Raw genomic sequence first — 22,699 nt, 5'->3', positions numbered from 1 at the left:
ACCCAGTCAGAGCGGGTGGGTGTGCACTCAAGTGTAACGGCTGGTTCATTAGCAGATGCCGCCTTCACGGGTCATTGTGTGTGTATATATAGAAAGTTGGGTTTTGTAAATACATGTTCATTTTTTTGTGTATGACATTTTGCAATCAACAGACATCATAACATGTCATGTGTTCAAGTATCACACCTGCCTGTCTGTGTAATTACATAATGTGACAGAGACCAAACTCGGGCCATAAATCAATGCGTTTTGTTTATGGTGTATAGCCTGATTGGTGTTAAGTTCAAATTGCATGTGGTCAGTGATCGCAGTTGTGTATTGAATATTGTCATTAGCAGACAGGCAGGCAGACACACACACTGGTGTCAATAAAACAAGACATTGAGTTTTGTCTGTGACAGCAACATATCTATATCACAGTTAGAAATCGTGTCAACTCTAAATAATGACATTGCTTTTAAGTATCGAACTGAGAAAGTGACTCGGTAAGAAGAACGTGTGGTGAAATAGATAAATGAAATTATATAAACAGTTTATTTACTGTCATAATATACAAAAAGCTCGCGCCTGTGAGATATCAACAAAACATTATGAAACTAGCTCACACCAAAGCCTTCACCGGTATTCACCAGACAGCCCGCTTCCAAGTTGCGCGAACCTATTTCACTGCGCACGTGCTATGAGCGCAGCCAGCTGTTGAAACCCGTATTCCCCAGAAAAGTCTGGGGAAAATTAGTGAAACGTTTGAACTCCGATTTCGCGCGTTTTTTTTCATCGCGTTATTTTTCAACTTTATAAGTTGAATTTGCATTTTTGACGCTTTTTTTCGGTAAGTCCATACCAAAAGGTATCAGAATCTGCAAAGTTGTGTTTTACGTTGCATGTGACCTTTAAGTCTTTCTCTCACACAGTTTTCAGTAATGAATCCATCTGAAAAGTCACAAAATTCTGATTCGTTTTTAGCCGATTCATCAAAAGCAGCAATATCATACTGTTTACAAAAGTCCTTCAACTTACTGTCAACAGAGTTGTTTTTATTTAATCCTTTGATGTTCCGCGTGAATATATCAAAAGAACCCTGGCCTGCACATCACATTTGTTTACTGATGTTAGCCTGAGTCAGAGTGGCCTCCCCTTGCCGAGCCCACACAAACACCTGGGTTCCGCCCACATGGGTGTGTCGACTGAGTTGTTCTCTTGATGAGATGATGACCTACTTTCACAATATTTCTGGATTCCCTGTCGTACGTGAACACTTCATTATCCACTATGGGCATATTCAAATGTACTTTAGGTCACTTTCCATCTTTCAGTGCCTGTGAAAACCAGTGTGAGAGCACGCCTGTCCTCCCAAATATCTTGCAGAAAATTGTCTCTCACTTGAGTTTTTGATAGCCCGTCTTTCGCTCGTCTGTTAATGAAACTCTTATCCGATGTCACAAACTTGGTGATGATTGGAGACCTCTTATTTGTCATATGAAGTCTGTGAGCTCTGTCAGTGATGATATCATCCACGTGTTGAATCTCTTGTGTATCCGACAAGAACTCTGAAACATTCTGTTCAGACTGTTCCCAAGTTTCATTTCCCATTCCACCAATTCCATGGAAAATCAAGTTATTTCTTCTGTTACGACATTCAAAACAGTCTAGTTTGTCTCGCATAAGTGATAGTTCGAATTTAAATCGACTGTTTTCTGACTTCAGTCTCTGAAACTTCACGTGCACTTCGGCCGCCATTGAACAAAGTTTTGAAAGCTTTGTGATAATGAATGGATATCTGATATCCGGGGACCGGGGCCTGGGTTGGACTCCACACTGCCACATGTTACTAACAAACTACTCAACGGCACCGAGAGTCTCAAGTATGCAGAAACGTTATATTTCTGAACATTTTTAGTCTCTTCATAGTTTTGTCTGGTTGACAAAACCATCCTATTTTAGCTCTATACATATCCCCGTCATGAGACCTCTGTGAGACACGTCCTACCCGGTTCACTGACATGCACAAACAATTGTCATCCATAACAGATTCCTGCAAAGCAGTCAGTGCTGGCAGATTCTTCAAGACATTTCAAACTTTCGCCTGATTAAAATTCTCACTGAAAGAAAATCTTATATTCACTAACAAGGTGCGAGCCATGAATATCCCCAGAGGTTGTTGACAAGACAACAGGACCAAGAACAAGAGCAAGAACAGGAACTTACCACAAATGAAACATGTATTTTTGATGACTTCCTCTTTTGTCTGCTTTTCACTTCTGAGATCGGCAAAGGTGTCGATGATGACACCAAAGATGAGGTTAAGGACGATAATGATGACGATGAAGAAGAAGAGCAAATCGTAGACAATCCTTGCTACAAACAGCGGCTCCTGACATCAAAGGATTAAAGACATTGTAAGTTGTAGCATTATGATGAGGTTTTATCCACTGAGCTGGTAATGGTACAACAAATTGATCTTACCGAATGTTTAAATCTCTCATACTGAAAATATAACATTAAAACAAACTGAAATACAATCCTATATTTTACTGACATGGTACTGACTAGTCGATCTGAACCCTTTGGTTCACGGTTCATTGACTGCCGTGGAAGCATGCTTTTTCTATTGGGCGGGGTATAAGTGATTTATTCTCCCTCACAAAGATTTATACCCTGTTTGTGTGGTGTATGGCCGTGCACCAATCAGAGATGGACATTCTTATATCAGGAAGGATGAAAACTTTTGTATTTCATTTATGGAGCATTTGTTTCTCTTCTTGCATGTATTTAATTTCTTCAAAAGAAACAAGGATATAAACGCTACAAGACAGACACATGTTTCAACAGTTGGAAGCACTGACAGAACCACATCACTACCTGTGTCCACTGTTCATTATCCAGGGTATATCTCAGATCTGTTGCAGCACCCTGCACTCATTCACCACCGTAGTCACTTCAGAATCTCAGGTTATCTTAGGGATTGGTCAATCGTCAGGATGTCATTTGATGAAATTTGTCATTTCATAGGATGGTTATTTATAGCGGGCCATTTTGACTCGGCCTCAAAAGGAAGCTATGGCGGTGCATGGGTGCTTATCATTACATGTTTCTTGAGGGTCACAGTCCTCTATGGATCTACTGTATTTAGCACCAAACTGAGACATTGTAATGAGTTCATGTAGGTGATTATAGAAACTTGAAATTTGTGTCAGAGCAATACTGAACACAATGTGTTCCTGCATTCATACCTTGCTACTGGGTTTGCGGAGGACGTCACCGATGCCTCCCCCATTCCTTAGTCCCTCGTTGAGAGAGGTGACGATGCACATGATGAGAGTGTCGCACGTTCGCTGTTTGCCTTCTTCCTCCAGGCCGCCGTCTCCAGCTCCACTCAGTGTATCTGTTCAAGCAGAGAGCGCAGCGAAGCATGAATACCCCACTCAGACACATTATACTGACTCCGAGCTGACCAGTCCTTGTTGTACCCATTAATGCCGAGCGCCAAGCAGGGACCAACAAGTACCATATTTTAACCTCTTTTGGTATGACGCGGTCGGGGATCGAACCCGTGAGCTCTAACCACTACACCACAGAGGTGGTCACTTGACACAGTATACCAACACTAGGCTGACAAGTATTTGTGGCAGGCAGGGAAACAACAAGCATCATCTTCCACCTCCTGGGAGACGCTCTGTTCACTAGGTCATGGAGACAGTTAGACAAAAACTAGGTCCTACCTTCCACCTCCTGGCAGACACTCTCTTCACTAGGTCCTGGAGACAGGTAGACAAAAACTAGGTCCTACCTTCCACCTCCTGGCAGACGCTCTGTTCACTAGGTCCTGGAGACAGTTAGACAAAAACTAGGTCCTACCTTCCACCTCCTGGCAGACGCTCTGTTCACTACGTCCTGGAGACAGTTAGACAAAAACTAGGTCCTACCTTCCACCTCCTGGGAGACGCTCCGTTCACTAGGTCCTGGAGACAGTTAGACAAAAACTATGTCCTACCTTCCACCTCCTGGGAGACACTCTCTTCACTAGGTCCTGGAGACAGGTAGACAAAAACTAGGTCCTACCTTCCACCTCCTGGCAGACGCTCTGTTCACTAGGTCCTGGAGACAGTTAGACAAAAACTAGGTCCTACCTTCCACCTCCTGGGAGACGCTCCGTTCACTAGGTCCTGGAGACAGTTAGACAAAAACTAGGTCCTACTATACCTTCCACCTCCTGGTGGACACACTGTTCACTAGGTCCTGGAGACAGCTAGACAAAAACTAGGCCCTACCTTCCACCTCCTGGTGGACACTCTGCTCACTAGGTCCTGGAGACAGCTAGACAAAAACTAGGCCCTACCTTCCACCTCCTGGCAGACACTCTGTTCACTAGGTCCTGGAGACAGACACTGGGTCCTGGAGACAGACAAAAACTAGGTCCTACCTTCCACCTCCTGGGAGACGCTCCGTTCACTAGGTCCTGGAGACAGTTAGACAAAAACTAGGTCCTACCTTCCACGTCCTGGCAGACACTCTCTTCACTAGGTCCTGGAGACAGGTAGACAAAAACTAGGTCCTACCTTCCACCTCCTGGCAGACACTCTGTTCACTAGGTCCTGGAGACAGTTAGACAAAAACTAGGTCCTACCTTCCACCTCCTGGCAGACGCTCCGTTCACTAGGTCCTGGAGACAGGTAGACAAAAACTAGGTCCTACCTTCCACCTCCTGGTGGACACTCTGCTCACTAGGTCCTGGAGACAGCTAGACAAAAACTAGGCCCTACCTTCCACCTCCTGGCAGACACTCTGTTCACTAGGTCCTGGAGACAGTTAGACAAGAGCTAGGTCCTACCTTCCACCTCCTGGCAGACACTCTGTTCACTAGGTCCTGGAGACAGACGAAAAGCTTACCTTTTCCTGCCTGGATCAGCTGGCTGACAATGGACCCCGTCGACGTGCAGTTCTTGTCACCTGCTGAACAGGTAGATTCGGGCACTGTGACGTTAACATCTGCAACACCACAACATCAGATGAAGTCCGACAACAGGAAAGGTTACTCAGGTCTCAGTATCAGTGACAAAATGCATATAGGTGTTCTGGTCACTTCCTGATGGGACAACACGGCAGAATCACTATGTAAAATAACAACCTAGCTTATACTTAACAGAAATGTCAATAAAATCAGGAACATATGTCGGACAATAGAAGCAGGGTGATTTCACACCACATTTCAGACCAGGCAAAATCTCAACCAGCCCTGTCAACTCCCAACTTGCCTAACCAGTAGTTCACTAACAATCTGTGTGTACTTGCAGCCTTTTGGAGCTAGTTCCTTTCATCAGCATGTCAGATGGTGAAGTTGACCTATCTAGATCACATGAACGAATGACTCGACCCCACTCTGAGGCAGTAATACAGCTAGATCTTAGGGAACGAAACTCGAATTGTATGTTGTCTACTGTTAATCTGACACACAGTTTTTACAGTTAAGTCTGAGTAAACACTGACTAAGGTCATCAGCCTTTCAGTTGTCCATTCCAAAAGTCTGTTCGACATTTATTTTACCTGATACAATAGGTTATTTCCTTTGGTTGGGTCAAACATTGCAGCACCTATGGTTAAACTGGCAATGATTGATTCCTATTTGAAAAAACATGATAGATAGAGTTCTGTATGTGTTTGTGTCTACTGTACTTTACTCCAGTTTAGACCTAGTTGTTTACATGTTTACAGCTGTCTTTTGTAAAGTGAAAGAAGCACCATATCTGTAGGGGTGAATCGGTATACCGCGGCATTAGTAGAACTGCGGTATTTTGCCCTCGGTATGCAATACCGTAATGCAATCCAAAACGTCAGTTTTCATACGTCATGTTATTAACCTTTTTAAACCTTTTCTTAAAATGTCTAGAAATCGAATCAATTTGTCAAAATCTATGCATTTCTTTGCTAGGCGGCCGCTATTGTGGTAAGAGTGTACCATTTCACCCTTACATATCTGTAATCTGAGATAGCTAGGGCTTCTAGTTGTGCCACATCATGTAACCATGACAACACTGGATAACTTCATCACTCCAAATGGCTAGTTTCTAACTACCACTACCCAGGCAGGTGGGAGACCTTCCAGACTGTACATCAGTCAGAACAATAGATGAGTTGTGTGTAGCACTGTTTTGTACAGTATATCAGTTACATCATCACACAGCACCTTGGTACTAGAGTCATGTGAAGTGGACAAGGATCTAGTCTAGTAACCCCCAGAGAGGGTTGACTACAATGGCTACCTTCTAGCTGGGGAGCGTCAGTTGTCAGGGGGTCAACCTCCATCAGGAAGTCATCACGGAAGAAGATGAAAGCGATGATGGAGAAGAGGTAGATGAGGATGACAGCCAGCACTGCGGTCAACACGATGGAGCGACCGTTGCGTGTGACAGACTTGATGACATTCAGCAGTGTTTCCTCTCTATACACCACATCTAGAAGCTGGGGACAGGAAGGAAAACATAAGTATCAGCAACCTACAGCTGGGGGCAGGAAGGAAAACATAAGTATCAGTAACCTACAGCTGGGGGCAGGAAGGAAAACATGAGTATCAGCAACCTACAGCTGGGGACAGGAAGGAAAACATGAGTATCAGTAACCTACAGCTGGGGGCAGGAAGGAAAACATGAGTATCAGTAACCTACAGCTGGGGGCAGGAAGGAAAACATGAGTATCAGTAACCTACAGCTGGGGACAGGAAGGAAAACATGAGTATCAGCAACCTACAGCTGGGGACAGGAAGGAAAACATAAGTATCAGCAACCTACAGCTGGGGACAGGAAGGAAAACATAAGTATCAGCAACCTACAGCTGGGGACAGGAAGGAAAACATAAGTATCAGCAACCTACAGCTGGGGCAGGAAGGAAAACATGAGTATCAGCAACCTACAGCTGGGGACAGGAAGGAAAACATAAGTATCAGCAACCTACAGCTGGGGGCAGGAAGGAAAACATAAGTATCAGCAACTTACAGCTGTGGGCAGGAAGGAAAACATGAGTATCAGCAACCTACAGCTGGGGGCAGGAAGGAAAACATGATTTTCAGCAACCTACAGCTGGGGGCAGGAAGGAAAACATAAGTATCAGCAACCTACAGCTGGGGACAGGAAGGAAAACATAAGTATCAGCAACCTACAGCTGTGGGCAGGAAGGAAAACATGAGTATCAGCAACCTACAGCTGGGGACAGGAAGGAAAACATGAGTATCAGCAACCTACAGCTGGGGGCAGGAAGGAAAACATGAGTATCAGCAACCTACAGCTGGGGACAGGAAGGAAAACATAAGTATCAGCAACCTACAGCTGGGGGCAGGAAGGAAAACATAAGTATCAGCAACCTACAGCTGGGGACAGGAAGGAAAACATAAGTATCAGCAACCTACAGCTGTGGGCAGGAAGGAAAACATGAGTATCAGCAACCTACAGCTGGGGGCAGGAAGGAAAACATGATTTTCAGCAACCTACAGCTCGGGGCAGGAAGGAAAACATGAGTATCAGCAACTTACAGCTGGGGGCAGGAAGGAAAACATAAGTATCAGCAACCTACAGCTGGGGGCAGGAAGGAAAACATGAGTATCAGCAACCTACAGCTGGGGGCAGGTAGGAAAACATGAGTATCAGCAACCTACAGCTGTGGGCAGGAAGGAAAACATAAGTATCAGCAACCTACAGCTGGGGGCAGGTAGGAAAACATGAGTATCAGCAACCTACAGCTGGGGGCAGGTAGGAAAACATGAGTATCAGCAACTTACAGCTGGGGGCAGGAAGGAAAACATAAGTATCAGCAACCTACAGCTGGGGGCAGGAAGGAAAACATGAGTATCAGCAACCTACAGCTGGGGGCAGGTAGGAAAACATGAGTATCAGCAACCTACAGCTGTGGGCAGGAAGGAAAACATAAGTATCAGCAACCTACAGCTGGGGGCAGGAAGGAAAACATAAGTATCAGCAACCTACAGCTGGGGCAGGAAGGAAAACATGAGTATCAGCAACCTACAGCTGGGGACAGGAAGGAAAACATGAGTATCAGTAACCTACAGCTGGGGGCAGGAAGGAAAACATGAGTATCAGCAACCTACAGCTGGGGGCAGGAAGGAAAACATGAGTATCAGCAACCTACAGCTGGGGGCAGGAAGGAAAACATGAGTATCAGCAACCTACAGCTGGGGGCAGGAAGGAAAACATGAGTATCAGTAACCTACAGCTGGGGACAGGAAGGAAAACATGAGTATCAGCAACCTACAGCTGGGGACAGGAAGGAAAACATAAGTATCAGCAACCTACAGCTGGGGGCAGGAAGGAAAACATGAGTATCAGCAACCTACAGCTGGGGGCAGGAAGGAAAACATGAGTATCAGTAACCTACAGCTGGGGCAGGAAGGAAAACATGAGTATCAACCTACAGCTGGGGACAGGAAGGAAAACATGAGTATCACAGCTGGGGACAGGAAGGAAAACATGAGTATCAGCAACCTACAGCTGGGGACAGGAAGGAAAACATGAGTATCAGCAACCTACAGCTGGGGACAGGAAGGAAAACATGAGTATCAGCAACCTACAGCTGGGGACAGGAAGGAAAACATGAGTATCAGCAACCTACAGCTGGGGACAGGAAGGAAAACATAAGTATCAGCAACCTACAGCTGGGGACAGGAAGGAAAACATGAGTATCAGCAACCTACAGCTGGGGACAGGAAGGAAAACATGAGTATCAGCAACCTACAGCTGGGGACAGGAAGGAAAACATAAGTATCAGTAACCTACAGCTGGGGACAGGGAAGGAAAACATGAGTATCAGCAACCTACAGCTGGGGACAGGAAGGAAAACATAAGTATCAGCAACCTACAGCTGGGGACAGGAAGGAAAACATAAGTATCAGCAACCTACAGCTGGGGACAGGAAGGAAAACATAAGTATCAGCAACCTACAGCTGGGGGCAGGAAGGAAAAACATGAGTATCAGCAACCTACAGCTGGGGGGCAGGAAGGAAAACATGAGTATCAGCAACCTACAGCTGGGGGCAGGAAGGAAAAACATGAGTATCAGCAACCTACAGCTGGGGGCAGGAAGGAAAACATGAGTATCAGCAACCTACAGCTGGGGACAGGAAGGAAAACATAAGTATCAGCAACCTACAGCTGGGGACAGGAAGGAAAACATAAGTATCAGCAACCTACAGCTGGGGACAGGAAGGAAAACATAAGTATCAGCAACCTACAGCTGGGGCAGGAAGGAAAACATGAGTATCAGCAAGCAACCTCAGCAACCACAGCTGGGGGCAGGAAGGAAAACATAAGTATCAGCAACCTACAGCTGGGGACAGGAAGGAAAACATGAGTATCAGCAACCTACAGCTGGGGACAGGAAGGAAAACATAAGTATCAGCAACCTACAGCTGGGGCAGGAAGGAAAACATGAGTATCAGTAACCTACAGCTGGGGGCAGGAAGGAAAACATGAGTATCAGCAACCTACAGCTGGGGCAGGAAGGAAAACATAAGTATCAGCAACCTACAGCTGGGGGCAGGAAGGAAAACATGAGTATCAGCAACCTACAGCTGGGGACAGGAAGGAAAACATAAGTATCAGCAACCTACAGCTGGGGGCAGGAAGGAAAACATGAGTATCAGTAACCTACAGCTGGGGGCAGGAAGGAAAACATGAGTATCAGCAACCTACAGCTGGGGCAGGAAGGAAAACATAAGTATCAGCAACCTACAGCTGGGGCAGGAAGGAAAACATAAGTATCAGCAACCTACAGCTGGGGGCAGGAAGGAAAACATGAGTATCAGTAACCTACAGCTGGGGGCAGGAAGGAAAACATGAGTATCAGCAACCTACAGCTGGGGGCAGGAAGGAAAACATAAGTATCAGCAACCTACAGCTGTGTGAATTGAATTTTATGCAGCTTTTAGCAAAATTCCACCATTATCAAGGTGGGAGACACAAGGAATAGGCTCCAAACATTGTTCTCATGTGGGCTAGCATGCACCTTCGGTGTTATGAGTGGATGTTTTAACCACAAGGTTACCCCAGCAGCCCTGGGAAAGAAGGTGAAACATATGGACACAACATCCTGGAGCTGTGGGAGGAAAACAGGTATATAAAACATATATGCAACGCTACTAAAGTGAGTTTTCCTCACATTCATAGGGCGGTGGGGTAGCCAAGTGGTTAAAGCGTTTACTCATCACGCCTAAGGCCCGGGTTCGATTCCCCACATGGGAACAATATGTGAAGCCGATTTCTTGTGTCCCCAGCTGTGATATTGCTGGAATATTGCTAAAAACCGGTGTAAAATCCAACTCACGCACTCCCTTGCACTTCTAAATGCCATTCAAAGATTGTACATATCTTGTGTCCTGTTAAACAGTATTTTATTGATGAGAGTTTCCTGTGAGGCACTGACCAGTAGACTGTAGAAGAACTCGTGCACACACAGCCCCAGGACTGACAACAGCAGGTAGAGGACGTGGTACATGAACTCAAAGTCCGTGAGAATCACGTTGATGGGCTTGGAGAATGTTCCTCGGTTGCCCATCAGGCTGATCAGGAAGATGAACTTGTTGACAACCTGCAGTAACATGGAATACAGAAGAGTCAGTACTGATGATAGACACGGATCCTGTTCATTCAGGACAAAGACAGAGTAGCACTGAGCAGATTTTATACTTCAACACATGTGCAGACAACAGTGGAGGGTGAGAATGTTGGATGGACTCACATTGAGGCCCCCGAGTAGCCACAGTGTTGGTCCAAGACCCACTGAGAAGATGAGGCGAAGTATTGTAGAGACGATGAGAGTACGTATACCAGCAGGTCGGGGGATTGTGATCACGATGGCAAGAGACACCAACATGGCTGTCCATACCAGCCCAGACAGACGTGGATCCAACTCTGAAATGTACAAATTGAGTGAGTTTGGTTTGACCAGTACTGCAAACTTTTCCAAACCTGCAGAGGTTTTCAATTCTTTGAAGAGAGTCGTCCTTGGGGTACATATTATGCATTTTCCGGCTGTAAAATGTCCTGTGACAGTTGTATCAATGTTTTTTGAATAAAAAGATTGTACAATAAATAAACTCTTTTACTTATTATACGGACCCTACCTCACGGAGTTACCTCCCTTAGCGCATGCGCACCAACTGGGTAGGCTCCTAGACCCGTATCATCATTCCTTCTGCTGAATTCTCATCAGTGAACAGAATTGCGGGAGGTGGTGGGTTCTACCCCAAGGATCTACTCTCTTCAAAGAATTGAAAACCTCTGCAGGTTTGGAAAATTCTTTTCAGAGAGATCGTCCTTGGGGTACATATTATGCATAAACACAGACTCCCAAAGACCGGAGGCCAGGGAGGAGGGAATTCTGTCCAAGCACACACAAAATATAGCGATCGGATCATGGAAAAAAATTGAACAGACGCCATAACACTCACCTGTCACTGACCCAGTTTCGCCTCCTCGAGAGGCATTATGGGAGGGAACTGACAGGGAGGATTTGTGCTCAAAGACGACCTCTAGCATAATGAGACATTGCACGAGTGCTTAATGTCAGTGAAATCCGACCCACTAAGTGGCTTCTTCGCGGAGAGCACCGTGAGGGGAAAACAAAAATACCACTCACTAACGATATCGTAACTCCTTAGAGAATCGAAAAGGGGTACAGGTTCTCTGAGTGCTCGTGAGCAGACATGTCAATAATGGAATCATTGTACAGGAGCGCCAACACAAACCAATAAACCAAGACTCACTTGGTCAGGGTGGCAGGACACTGTCCACTGGAGAGAACGGTACGACCAAAGCTCGCGACGATTGCTGAATGTGTATCGAGCTGATAATGGCGATAAAAGTGCTTGGCCGGCTCCAAATAGCGGCAGAGCAGATCTCTTCAATGGGGAGTGCCGCTGCAAAAGCTTTTGATGCTGCTACTGCCCTGACCGAAAGTGAGCCTTCAACCCCTCAGGGGAGGCTTGCCCTTAGCCTGATAAGCGCACAAATACACGAAACAAGCCAGCCAGACAAAGTTTGCTTGCTCGCTGGCAGACCAGCCTTCCCGCCATCGTAACAACAGAACAGCTGGGTACCCGCACGGATCCCCGCGCTCGCTTGATATAGACTTTGAGCGTCTTCACGGACATCCAACGGGTGAGTGCTCAGAGGAGTGGTCCCCGATGTGGAAGGCTGGGTAAGAGTAGGAAGTTCGATAGGAGCTGTCACATGGAAAGCGGATCGACCTTCGGTCGGTAAGTATCTGGGAGGCTTAATGCTGACACGATCCGTGTGAAACACAGTCAGCGCCGGTCGGACGACATAGCATGTATATCGCCGACTCTTCGACCAGATGTTACCGCCACCAGAAACACAGCTTTCCAGGTCAACAACTGAATGGAAATAGCCGATAGGTGTGAGAAAGTGGGACCGACAGCCAATCGAAAGCACGATCGACAAATCCCAAGGTGGACTGGTTCGCCTGAGAGCAGGTCGAATCCGTTCCGCCAGCTAGAAAGCGCCAGACGAGAGGGTGCTGCCCCAGAAGAGCACCATCGACAGGGGTGTGAAAAGTGGAAATAGCGGTGGAGTAGCCACTTAATGGTCGGCCGCCAGGCCTTCTTCCAAACGAGCTTGCAAAAACTCCAATACCGGACTAAATCCGCAGAAAAGGGATCTGCAATGCCCCTATCTGAACACCAGCCGCATAGCGGGACCACCTATCCTCATACTGAACGCTTGTCGAATCCCACCGAAGCCAGAATTGTGTCTGCAACTGCTGCAGGAATTCGCGTGCCTCGAGGTTAGACCTGACAGAGGCCAAGCCACCCACTGAATCCGTGGATTTGGGTGGGCGCCCGCTCTGAGTGAGAATGTCCGGTCGCAAAGGTAATAGAACAGGAGGCTGAGCCAGAAACCTGAGAATTACCGAAACCAGCTCTGTGACGCCAAAGCGGTGCCAGTAGCACAAGTAGCCGAGCTGGCTGGGTGGACAGCTGTGAAAGGACACGGGAATGAGTGGTAACGGGCGGAACGCCCAGAGCACTTTGCCCGTCCAATCCAGCAGGAAGGCCGGCAGCCAACGCCTCTGGTCCGGTATCCGAGAGCAGAACATCGGGTGTCTGATGCGCCCCGCCGACGCAAAACAGATCCACCTCGAACGACCCGCATAACTGGGAGATTACTGTGAATATCTGCCTGTCGAAAGCATCCACTCGCAGCGGGCCAGGATCCGGGCGAGAGCGCGATCTGCTCGCGACGCTCTCCAGCCCCGGAGATAAACAGGGAGTACCTGACAATCGTACTGGTCGCCCAGAGGAGAAAGTCCCACGCCCCGGAGGAGCGCTGGGGACACCGCGGCCTCCCTGCTTCAGGATGTACGACATGGCCGCCTGGTTGTCTAACTGAAGACGGACTACCTGGCCACGGACATGCTCTCTGAAGCCAATACCAACCGCACAGCTCTCAGCTCCAACACGCTGATGTGAAGGTGAGCTTCGCTTCGACCAGAGTCCGAAGCCGACAGACTGCCCAGAACGCCCCAGCCCGTGAGGGACGATCTGTCTGAACTGTGAGAGCTGGCGCCGGGATTTCCAAGGGGAACCCCTGGTGAGATTCCCCGACATTTGTCCACCACTGAAGGTGAGGTGTCAACCACTGGGACTGTGAGACTGCGCCCAGATCCTCCGCGGTGAGTCCACAGCCCAGCCAAAGCTTGCTGTATGGGACGATCTCAACCGCTACCGCCACACTACAGAGATCGTCGCCGCCATATGGCTCCAGTAGACGGAGCCAAGTCCGTGCTGGTGCCTGGGGCTGGGAGAGGAATGAAGATACCATCTCCGAACTCTGGTGACCCGGTCGGGCGACAAGGAAACGAGATCCTTGTTCGCTTTGAATCGCCCAAGAAAAACCAAGTCCTGGGTGGGTACCAGGTCGGATTTCTTGAGGTTGATGATCCACCCCAGTCGAAGTTAGAATGTCTATCACTGTGTGAGTAGCATCTTGACTCGCTGGCTGTGTTAGTGCTCCGAGCAACCAGTCGCCTAGGTAAGGGTAACAACGCCTTCCTTGCGAAAGCAGCTAGGGTAGCTGGGACTAACATGAGCTTGGTGAACACCCTTGGGGCAGTCGATATGCCGAAGGGGAGCACCCTGATTGGTAATACATCCCGTCGTGAAGAGAACCGGAGGTACTGCTTGAACGAGGGATGTATGGGTACATGCAGATACGCATCCTTTAGGTCGATTGACGTGAGCCAATCGCCGGGCTGAACAGATGAGATCACCGAGCGCAGTGTCTCCATCTTGAAGGATGGTACTTCGAGCATGCGATTCAACCCCTTGAGGTTGAGAATCGGACGGAACCCGCCGTCTTTCTTCGGGACGAGGAAGTACGTGGAGTAAAATCCCGCCTGTTCCTCTCCCGGTGGAATGCGCCGATTGGCGGACTTGTCCAGCAGAGCCTGAACTTCGTCAAGCGCAATATGTCCGCTCTGGCTTGGCATGACGGCACCGGAGTGCGCCAGATGCCGGTGAAGTCGGGCGGACTTCGCCCACAGTGGGAGATGGCCTATGCTGACCGTGGCCAGCACCTGCGTTGTTGGTAGCCTTCTCCCATTCCGGCAGGAATAGAGAGAGGCGGCCTCCCACTGGGATATGGGGTAGGAGCGCGTGCGTGGACCCTAGTAGCGGAGCTGACTGGGTGTGACACACGGCTTGAGCGGCAGCCTGTTGGGTTAACGGGAGGTCGGGGCAGACCTCCCCGCCCGTGAAAAGGCTGGGAGCTAGTCGAGGACTGCTCCTTGCCCCTACCCTTGGCGACCTACTCCTCCGCCTACCCCTACCAAGCGGCCGGCCAGCCGGCAGACTCGGGTGTAGGCTGCACCCCGGCGGAGGAAGGTGGCACGGAGCGCTGGGGCGAGACACCGCGGGTGCTCCAACAAGGCCTTAGAATCCTTGAAGGAGGTAGCTGCAGCGCAGCCTCCCGTGATGACCTGCTGTGCCCCGGAAAGAGGGTCGCCCCAGACGGAAAGGGAGAGCCAGCAAGGTCTGCTGTGTTGCTGCCGAAAGTACCTAGACGCCGACAGCCACAGCCTGCGCGATCCCCATGACTGCGCGACATCACCGCCGACGCAGCAGACCGCAAAGAGTCGCCGCAGGTGAGCCTGAACTTCCGACAGCTGACGGAGTAGCACGACACGCGCGACACGCCGCCAGCATGCCCCTCCGCCTCCAGGGCCGACCTCTGTATCGAGGGAGAGGTAGGCCTCATGGACCACCACCGCACCTGCTGCATCGCTGCCCGCAGACCTCCTCGTAGGGTCCGTACACGCGTCGCAGGGGATGCGCTTCGCAGGGCAAAGGTGGAGTGAGGCGCCTTGCCGAAAGCAGCCGGAGCTGCCCGAGGAAGCCGAGCCTCCCCAGGGCTTACGGAAGTGAAAACACACTCGCCCCACGATCGGTAACGACGAACAGGGAATCCTCCCCAAGCTGGTAGCGCCAAGACGAAGTTCAGGTAAGTCAAACCTGACTCGGGTACCAGACAAGAGGGGATCGACCACGCCCGCCACCAACGATGGCAGAATGCGGAGCTGCGCCTGTGAGGGTTGCCTAGGGGCAAACGCCACCAGGCAAGCGGAACTCAGTCGAAGTCCACGCAACCAGCAGGCACCGCGCCTGGGGTAGGCCCTCGGCAATTCTCTGCCGGACCTCCCGCAAGGTCGGCAAAACGGAAGCTGCCGCCATGCTCCTCGACCTCCCCGAAGCTCCATTGCCTCGGCGTCCGAGCCCGAAGTCAGAGGCTGGGTCTCCTCCGTAAGAGGACCCTCAACCCCGACCCGGTGGACTGCCTAGCTGGCACCACAGGAAGGGAGGAACAGACCGACTGCTCCATCGCCAGCGCCAGCCGGCGCGCGGCGTGGACCCTCGTCCCGGTGACGCAGGAGGCAGGCCAGGCAGAACTGGTGCCTCCGCCTCATGGGCGGTGTGCGCAGGGACCGGAATACCAGGAATACTCAACGCCCAAGCGCAAGCTCCGAGAGGGGACTGGGAGCACCTCCTCTCCTCGAGCAGCCGAGGCGGCCCGGACCCGGCCAGAGGCAACGGATCGACAGACGCCTTCAAGGCTGAGGGATCTAGCCGAGGCCGGGCGATCCCACCCTCGACTTCTCCGCCTCCGGCCCGAGTGGGCGAGGAACTCCTGGCGGAGACCTCCAACCGACTCGAACGGAAGGACTTCATTGAGTCCATCTGCTTCTGAAACATCGACTCCATTAGAGACATGTCAAAACCACTGGGCGGTAGGAGAGGGGAAGGGCCACGGATTTTTTTTCCTTTTGGACGCTCGCTTAGATTTTGACGGGGAACCTGCGCCAGGTCCCCCTCCCCGCCACGATCTCGCGGTAAAACAGGGTGTCGGCCGCCCGCCTCTTCTGTGCCCGGGGAAAAGGCCAGACAAATTGAACATGTATCAGCCACATGGCCCGCCTTCTCCAGACAGGCCACGATTGGGAGTGACTGTCAGCCCGGGAATACTTCCCCACAGACCTAACAACAGGTAAAGCCTGAAACAAACACGCAAAACATGTTAGTTAACTTGTGGCCAGAAGCAGAGAAACACGAGAAAACATTGAAAAATACGCGGAAGGTTACCACGGAAAGTAATAGTTGGTTTTAAAACGCAATATTACGACCACGCCGCACGCTAAACTTCCCGCCATGGCAGAGCAAACTTGCGTGAAACCACGGAAAGTTTATGTGATTTTGATAGTACTTATACAAAGTCACAATTATGAAACAACCACTGTAAGGTTTTTACTGTTATTGTTTTAGACAAATAAAACCAAACATACAGGTGGTGTCTCAGACATCTTAAAATACAGCTCGCACGCTCATGAAAGGTAATCACAACTAACGCCTGTTCAGGGTCGTGACAGCAGAAGGAATGATGATAACGGGTCTAGGAGCCTACCCAGTTGGTGCGCATGCTTAAGGGAGGTAACTCCGTGAGGTAGGGTCCGTGATAATAAGTAAAAGAGTTTATTTATTGTACAATCTTTTATTCAAAAACATTGATACAACTGTCACAGGACATTTTACAGCCGGAAAATGCATAATATGTACCCCAAGGACGATCTCTGAAAAAAAAGAATGAAGGGGTAGAAGACGGCCACCATGAGGTTGATGATGACGGCGAAGTTGAAGGAGATGGAGCCCCAGAGGAGCATGTGACTGCTGAACCAGAACAGCAGCGGGTTGGCTGGAACACACCATACACTCAACACAGTAAATGGAGGGGCCTTCTCCACATTTCATTACTGTCATATAGTACTGACTGAGTTTTACGCCGCTTTTAGCAATATTCCAGCAACATCACAGCGGGGGAAACCAGAAATGGGCTTCACACATTGTACCCATGTGGGGGTTCGAACCCGGGTCTTCGGCGTGACGAGCCAACACTTTAACCACTAGGCAACCCCACCGCCCCTATCATATAGTAAGTCATATTAAGGAAGGTATAAGTCTCAGCCGCATCTGTGTTGATCTGTTTTTCTATTTGTGACAGTTTTCTGATGTGTCTATGGGACTATGTACTCTGGTAACTGACTTATGGCAATTTGGGGAAAAGAAAGTACATGACTTTCTAGTTTTTTAAACAATTGTTTGCAACATGTGACAATTGGTCAAGTAGTTCTAAAAACTGTAAACAGACAATATAAGGTGCTACAATATCTGGAATCTGGATGCTAATATGATAATATGTGGGATGGATCTGTGGTAAACAAGTGATCCATGTGCGTACATTGGGATACATCTGGTAACAAAGACTCAGTCTTCAAGAGACAAATCCCATCCTAACATAATAAAGCTCATGCTTATCATGTGTTTCTTTTCTTTAAGTCTACCAATGGGATCACTAGATGGCCATGAGAACAAGCACCTGTTCAGCAAACCAGTCACATCATGATTCAGTTATATTTGCTAATAGGATTGCATGGAATTACCAGTATACTGCAGAACGCTTCTCAAATGATACAGATTGAAATATTCTTTAGAGAAACATTACTCTGAGTCAAACAATATATGTGACGTTTAGTGATTATCCTGATTTTTTAAAGTTCAAATCTACACAATCGACTATAATAAAGCTGTGGATACTAGTTGGCTCTAGGGGTTACATCAGAATTGAGATACGTACGAAAATCACACAAGCTTTCTCATGCACAAAATAGTGCAGTTAAAGTGCTGTGACAAACTGTCAAAACAAAGCAGGGAGTAAAGATGTTACAAGATGGAAATAATCTGTGTTAAAGATGACAGGAGTTGGGAGATATAGGCTGAATAGGGATTAGTAGCATAGGATTAACTATAGTGTTTCCCTATTACCTGGGTATATGATATTATGTAAACTTATGAGAGAAATAACACATTTATAACATGTCACTATAAACAGCGTAGCATTCCTTGTTCAGGACACACACCAGTCTTCTGCTCCTTGTTTCAGGTAGAAAATTATAACTTTCTGTACTCAATTATTTTTTATTCAGTTTTGCATGAAATCTATGTTTATTTTTCAGACTCTGGTAAAGTCATTCCAGGTACAATATTGACCAATGGGAGCAAAAAGACTTTAAATATTCTCCCTTCTACAATGTTTATGAACAGAACATATAAACACAACAATACAATGGTGTAGCTCGAGGTTACCATGAGCCATGACCATGAAATGTATGTGCAAATACATGTGAACTTAAAACAGAATTGTCTGTTAACATTCCCACAGTTGTACCATATATTAGGGAGATAGGTCTTAAATAACTGTAAGTACCTATAGAAATCTGACACAGAATATTTTAATAGTCTGTTACCTGAAATATGTTAAAAGAAATAGCACTCAAAACCCAAAGCAATATTTTACTTTTCAATACCTACTTTGAGTCATTTTCTGGTAGAGATTTCAACACCTAAGTATTGAGTGTTCAATCTTTCCATAGATGATGAAATAGCAACTGCTTGTTCTGTAGAGTGGCTGACAGTTCAATAAGAGTTTGTAATTTTAATAAGGGATTTGTTTCTTCGTACTTGTAATCACAGGAAGAAAAGTCAACACCTCAGTGTTGAGGGCCTAATCATTCTGTATGACATATTGAAGGCCTTATATTATTGAGTATTTGATAAATAATTAGGTTTGTTAATTTTGAAACTACACCTAAAATATCAGTATGTAAATATATTTGATAGGCTAAAACAGAAATGATGTCTGGTTTCTCAAGCATGTTCAGCATTAAGTCTGCATTTACAAACTGCTGCCAAGGACCCATTTAACACAAAGCAATATATGCCAGAGAAACCAAACAAATTCCTGACGACCTGCATCGTCCATGCTTACCAGTCACTCCTACAAAAATGACAGGAACAATTAAATGACACAAACAAAAATAAAAACACAGGGTTAACAAAATTAAAAGCATCAGACTGGCACTATTACTGAAGGAATACATTGTGCTGCATCAGCAGTTTTAACACTACTTGTAATGTCAGCTACAGAGGGGCAAGCACACAGGCTGGGGCAGGAGGACATAAGACAGTCACAAGGACACATGGTTGTCTATATTGGTTTTATCTGTATGTTGAACATAAATCTGCTTGTTGCTTTACCTTGCACACAGCAATATTTCAGCAATATGACAGTAACCAGTAAACAATCGAGTCTGAACCAGACAATCAGGACCAACCCTCCTTGTGGTACACTGACAAGCTATCAGGAATGGCCCTGAGTATCACCACTATCAAGCAAGTCTACTCTCACAACCAGCGTGTTTCTTGGGGCTTTCTCATCATGGAACATACTTGTCCATTTAGTATTGCATCATCAGTTAGATTGGTTAGGAAATCATGAACAGCACAATGTTAACCTGACCATAAACACATCCAACAAAGAACATCAAGTTGTTACCCTCAACATATACAAATACTCCCACATTTGAGCCACTCACCACGCAACATTTTCTGCCACTTCATTTCGGCGAACAGATCTTCATGGGTGGCAAAGAAGTCCGCCACCTTGCTGCCCTGCTCGTCTCTCTCTGTCGTGTTGAAGACCTTCACCTTCGTCTCCTCCGTCAGGTACTCACAGATCTCCGGGATGGGGAATACGATGCGCTCCATTGTCCGGTCCTGACGTGCAATCTGTCACACACATACAGCTGAGTCAGCTCTTCTTCACAGACTTAAAATTTGAATATACAGGCAGACAAAGAGAACAGGTATTAGTTTGTTGTTCCCTGTTAATTCATCCTATTTTGCACAAAATGCATGTCTTCAAAACTCTTACCACTTCATTGAAACCAGTAAAATCAAACAGCTAGTAATTGGTATAGACAAATCAAGTATGATAATCAGGGACAATAAGGGATTAAAACTTGTGATCATTAGATCCTGGGACACAACTCCGGACAGCCAGTAGCCCCTGTTTGGTGAAACATACAAACAGGCCCAACAAGTGAACAAACTGAACCCACCACTGGTTGGCCTTGGCACAAAAGGGACACAACTCTCCTAGTCACTATCGATACGCAATGCCATTTAGAAACTGGTCAAATGTAACATATGTTACATTTGGGATTACACTAGTACTTTTGTTGGGTTGATTCCATCCGGGATTCAAACTCACATCCTCAGAGTCGGGCACCTAATCACCAGCATACAAAGTCAGCCATCTAAACCACTCAGCCACTGAGGCTTCTCCTAATCACCATAAACCATCTGAATACCTCTATCTGTGTTGTGTGCTTGGTGTAGATCTCATAACACCATAAACAACCTGAACACCTCTATCTGTGTTGTGTGCTTGGTGTAGATCTCATAACACCATAAACAACCTGAACACCTCTATCTGTGTTGTGTGCTTGGCATACACCTCTATCTTGGCGTAGACCTCATAACACCATAAACCATCTGAACACCTCTATCTGTGTTGTGTGCTTGGTGTAGGTCACATAACACCATCAACCATCCTGAACACCTCAAACCATCTGAACACCTCTATCTGTGTTGTGTGCTTGGCGTAGACCTCATAACACCATAAACCATCTGAACACCTCTATCTGTGTTGTGTGCTTGGTGTAGATCTCATAACACCATAAACCATCTGACACTTCTATCTGTGTTGTGTGCTTGGTGTAGATCTCATAACACCATAAACCATCTGAACACCTCTATCTGTGTGGTGTGCTAGGCGTAGATCTCATAACACCATAAACCATCTGAACACCTCTATCTGTGTTGTGTGCTTGGTGTAGATCTCATAACACCATAAACCATCTGAACACCTCTATCTGTGTTGTGTGCCTGGCGTAGATCTCATAACACCATAAACCATCTGAACACCTCTATCTGTGTTGTGTGTTTGGTGTAGGTCACATAACACCATAAACCATCTGAACACCTCTATCTGTGTTGTGTGCTTGGCGTAGGTCTCATAACACCATAAACCATCTGAACACCTCTATCTGTGTTGTGTGCTTGGTGTAGGTCTCATAACACCATAAACCATCTGAACACCTCTATCTGTGTTGTGTGCTTGGTGTAGATGTCATCCCAGTCTGCCTGTCTAGTATACAAGTCACCTCTTTTCTGACTGGAAAGTGTAGAACTTATCAGAGTCTTGTCTGTGGTGTTTAACTCACCTCTATCTGAGCCGTGTGCCTGGCATAGAACTTGAGGGCCTGGTCTCCGTACAGATCTGTTCCGCTTGGCTTCAGAAGCTCTGCCAACTCCTTGTTGTGCTGAGACAACTTAAAGACAGAGAAAAGTTCACATTGATTCTTCGAACCAAGACTTGTCAATATGCTGGTTTAACACTGGACAGAAATAACTTAAATACTTCAAAGTGTAGGTATTTATAGCCTGGGCCATCACAGTGGTTAATGAATTATCATCCATGCACCCCAATATATCAGCAATAAACATAAAGCATGCTGTACTACAGTCTACTGTATGTGGCCTGTTGGTTTACGATCAGCCAGGATCAGCCACATCTAGAATGGTCGCCCATGATTAACACAACTGTAAAGTTTGATTTTTTGTTGTGGAAAGGTCACAATTTAGCACTGCATCATGTGAAAAATATGAATGAGATGACACAAACTGGGGATTGATACGGTGAGCAATGTTCCATCCAGGTCACCAAGCCAGGTGTTTGGTGTGACAAGCTCTAACCACTAGGTGACAAACAGCCTCTCTATTCTATACCCGGTGTTTGGTGTGACAGGCTCTAACCACTAGGTGACACACAGCCTATCTATTCTATCCCAGGTGTTGGGTGTGACAAGCTCTAACCACTAGGTGACCCCACAGTCTCTCTATTCTATCCCAGGTGTTGGGTGTGACAAGCTCTATCCACTAGGTGACCCACAGCCTCTCTATTCTATCCCAGGTGTTTGGTGTGACAAGCTCTAACCACTAGGTGACCACACAGCCTCTCTATTCTATCCCAGGTGTTTGGTGTGACAAGCTCTAACCACTAGGTGACCACACAGCCTCTCTATTCTATCCCAGGTGTTTGGTGTGACAGGCTCTAACCACTAGATGACCACACAGCCTCTCTATTCTATCCGTGGTGTTTGGTGTGACAAGCTCTAACCACTACGTTACCCCACAGCCTCTCTATTCTGTCCCAGGTGTTTGGTGTGACAA

At 47.3% G+C, this 22,699-nt stretch overlaps 1 protein-coding gene and 1 long non-coding RNA gene across 2 annotated transcripts in view; one reads left to right on the top strand and one right to left on the bottom strand.

The window, feature by feature from the left end:
- The window catches only part of LOC124278749 (inositol 1,4,5-trisphosphate receptor type 1-like), a 217,190-nt gene that overhangs the window by 11,304 nt on the left and 183,187 nt on the right, over window positions 1-22,699 (bottom strand). The window contains 10 exon segments of the mRNA XM_046714513.1: window positions 2,206-2,371; window positions 3,231-3,382; window positions 4,888-4,986; window positions 6,258-6,456; window positions 10,423-10,587; window positions 10,738-10,908; window positions 16,221-16,243; window positions 17,157-17,261; window positions 19,999-20,191; window positions 21,691-21,798. Coding sequence (XP_046570469.1) covers window positions 2,206-2,371; window positions 3,231-3,382; window positions 4,888-4,986; window positions 6,258-6,456; window positions 10,423-10,587; window positions 10,738-10,908; window positions 16,221-16,243; window positions 17,157-17,261; window positions 19,999-20,191; window positions 21,691-21,798 — 1,381 coding nt within the window.
- Window positions 10,831-15,162, top strand: LOC124278750. Its single transcript, XR_006899172.1, has 3 exons — window positions 10,831-10,917; window positions 13,920-13,925; window positions 15,152-15,162. It is a non-coding gene; the product is annotated as an uncharacterized LOC124278750 (long non-coding RNA).

This window comes from Haliotis rubra, unplaced genomic scaffold (assembly GCF_003918875.1).
Source record: "Haliotis rubra isolate DU_JTF1 unplaced genomic scaffold, ASM391887v1 Scf241, whole genome shotgun sequence".
In the NCBI taxonomy this organism is placed as follows: domain Eukaryota; kingdom Metazoa; phylum Mollusca; class Gastropoda; order Lepetellida; family Haliotidae; genus Haliotis; species Haliotis rubra.
This window is presented reverse-complemented; position numbering and strand designations above follow the sequence as displayed.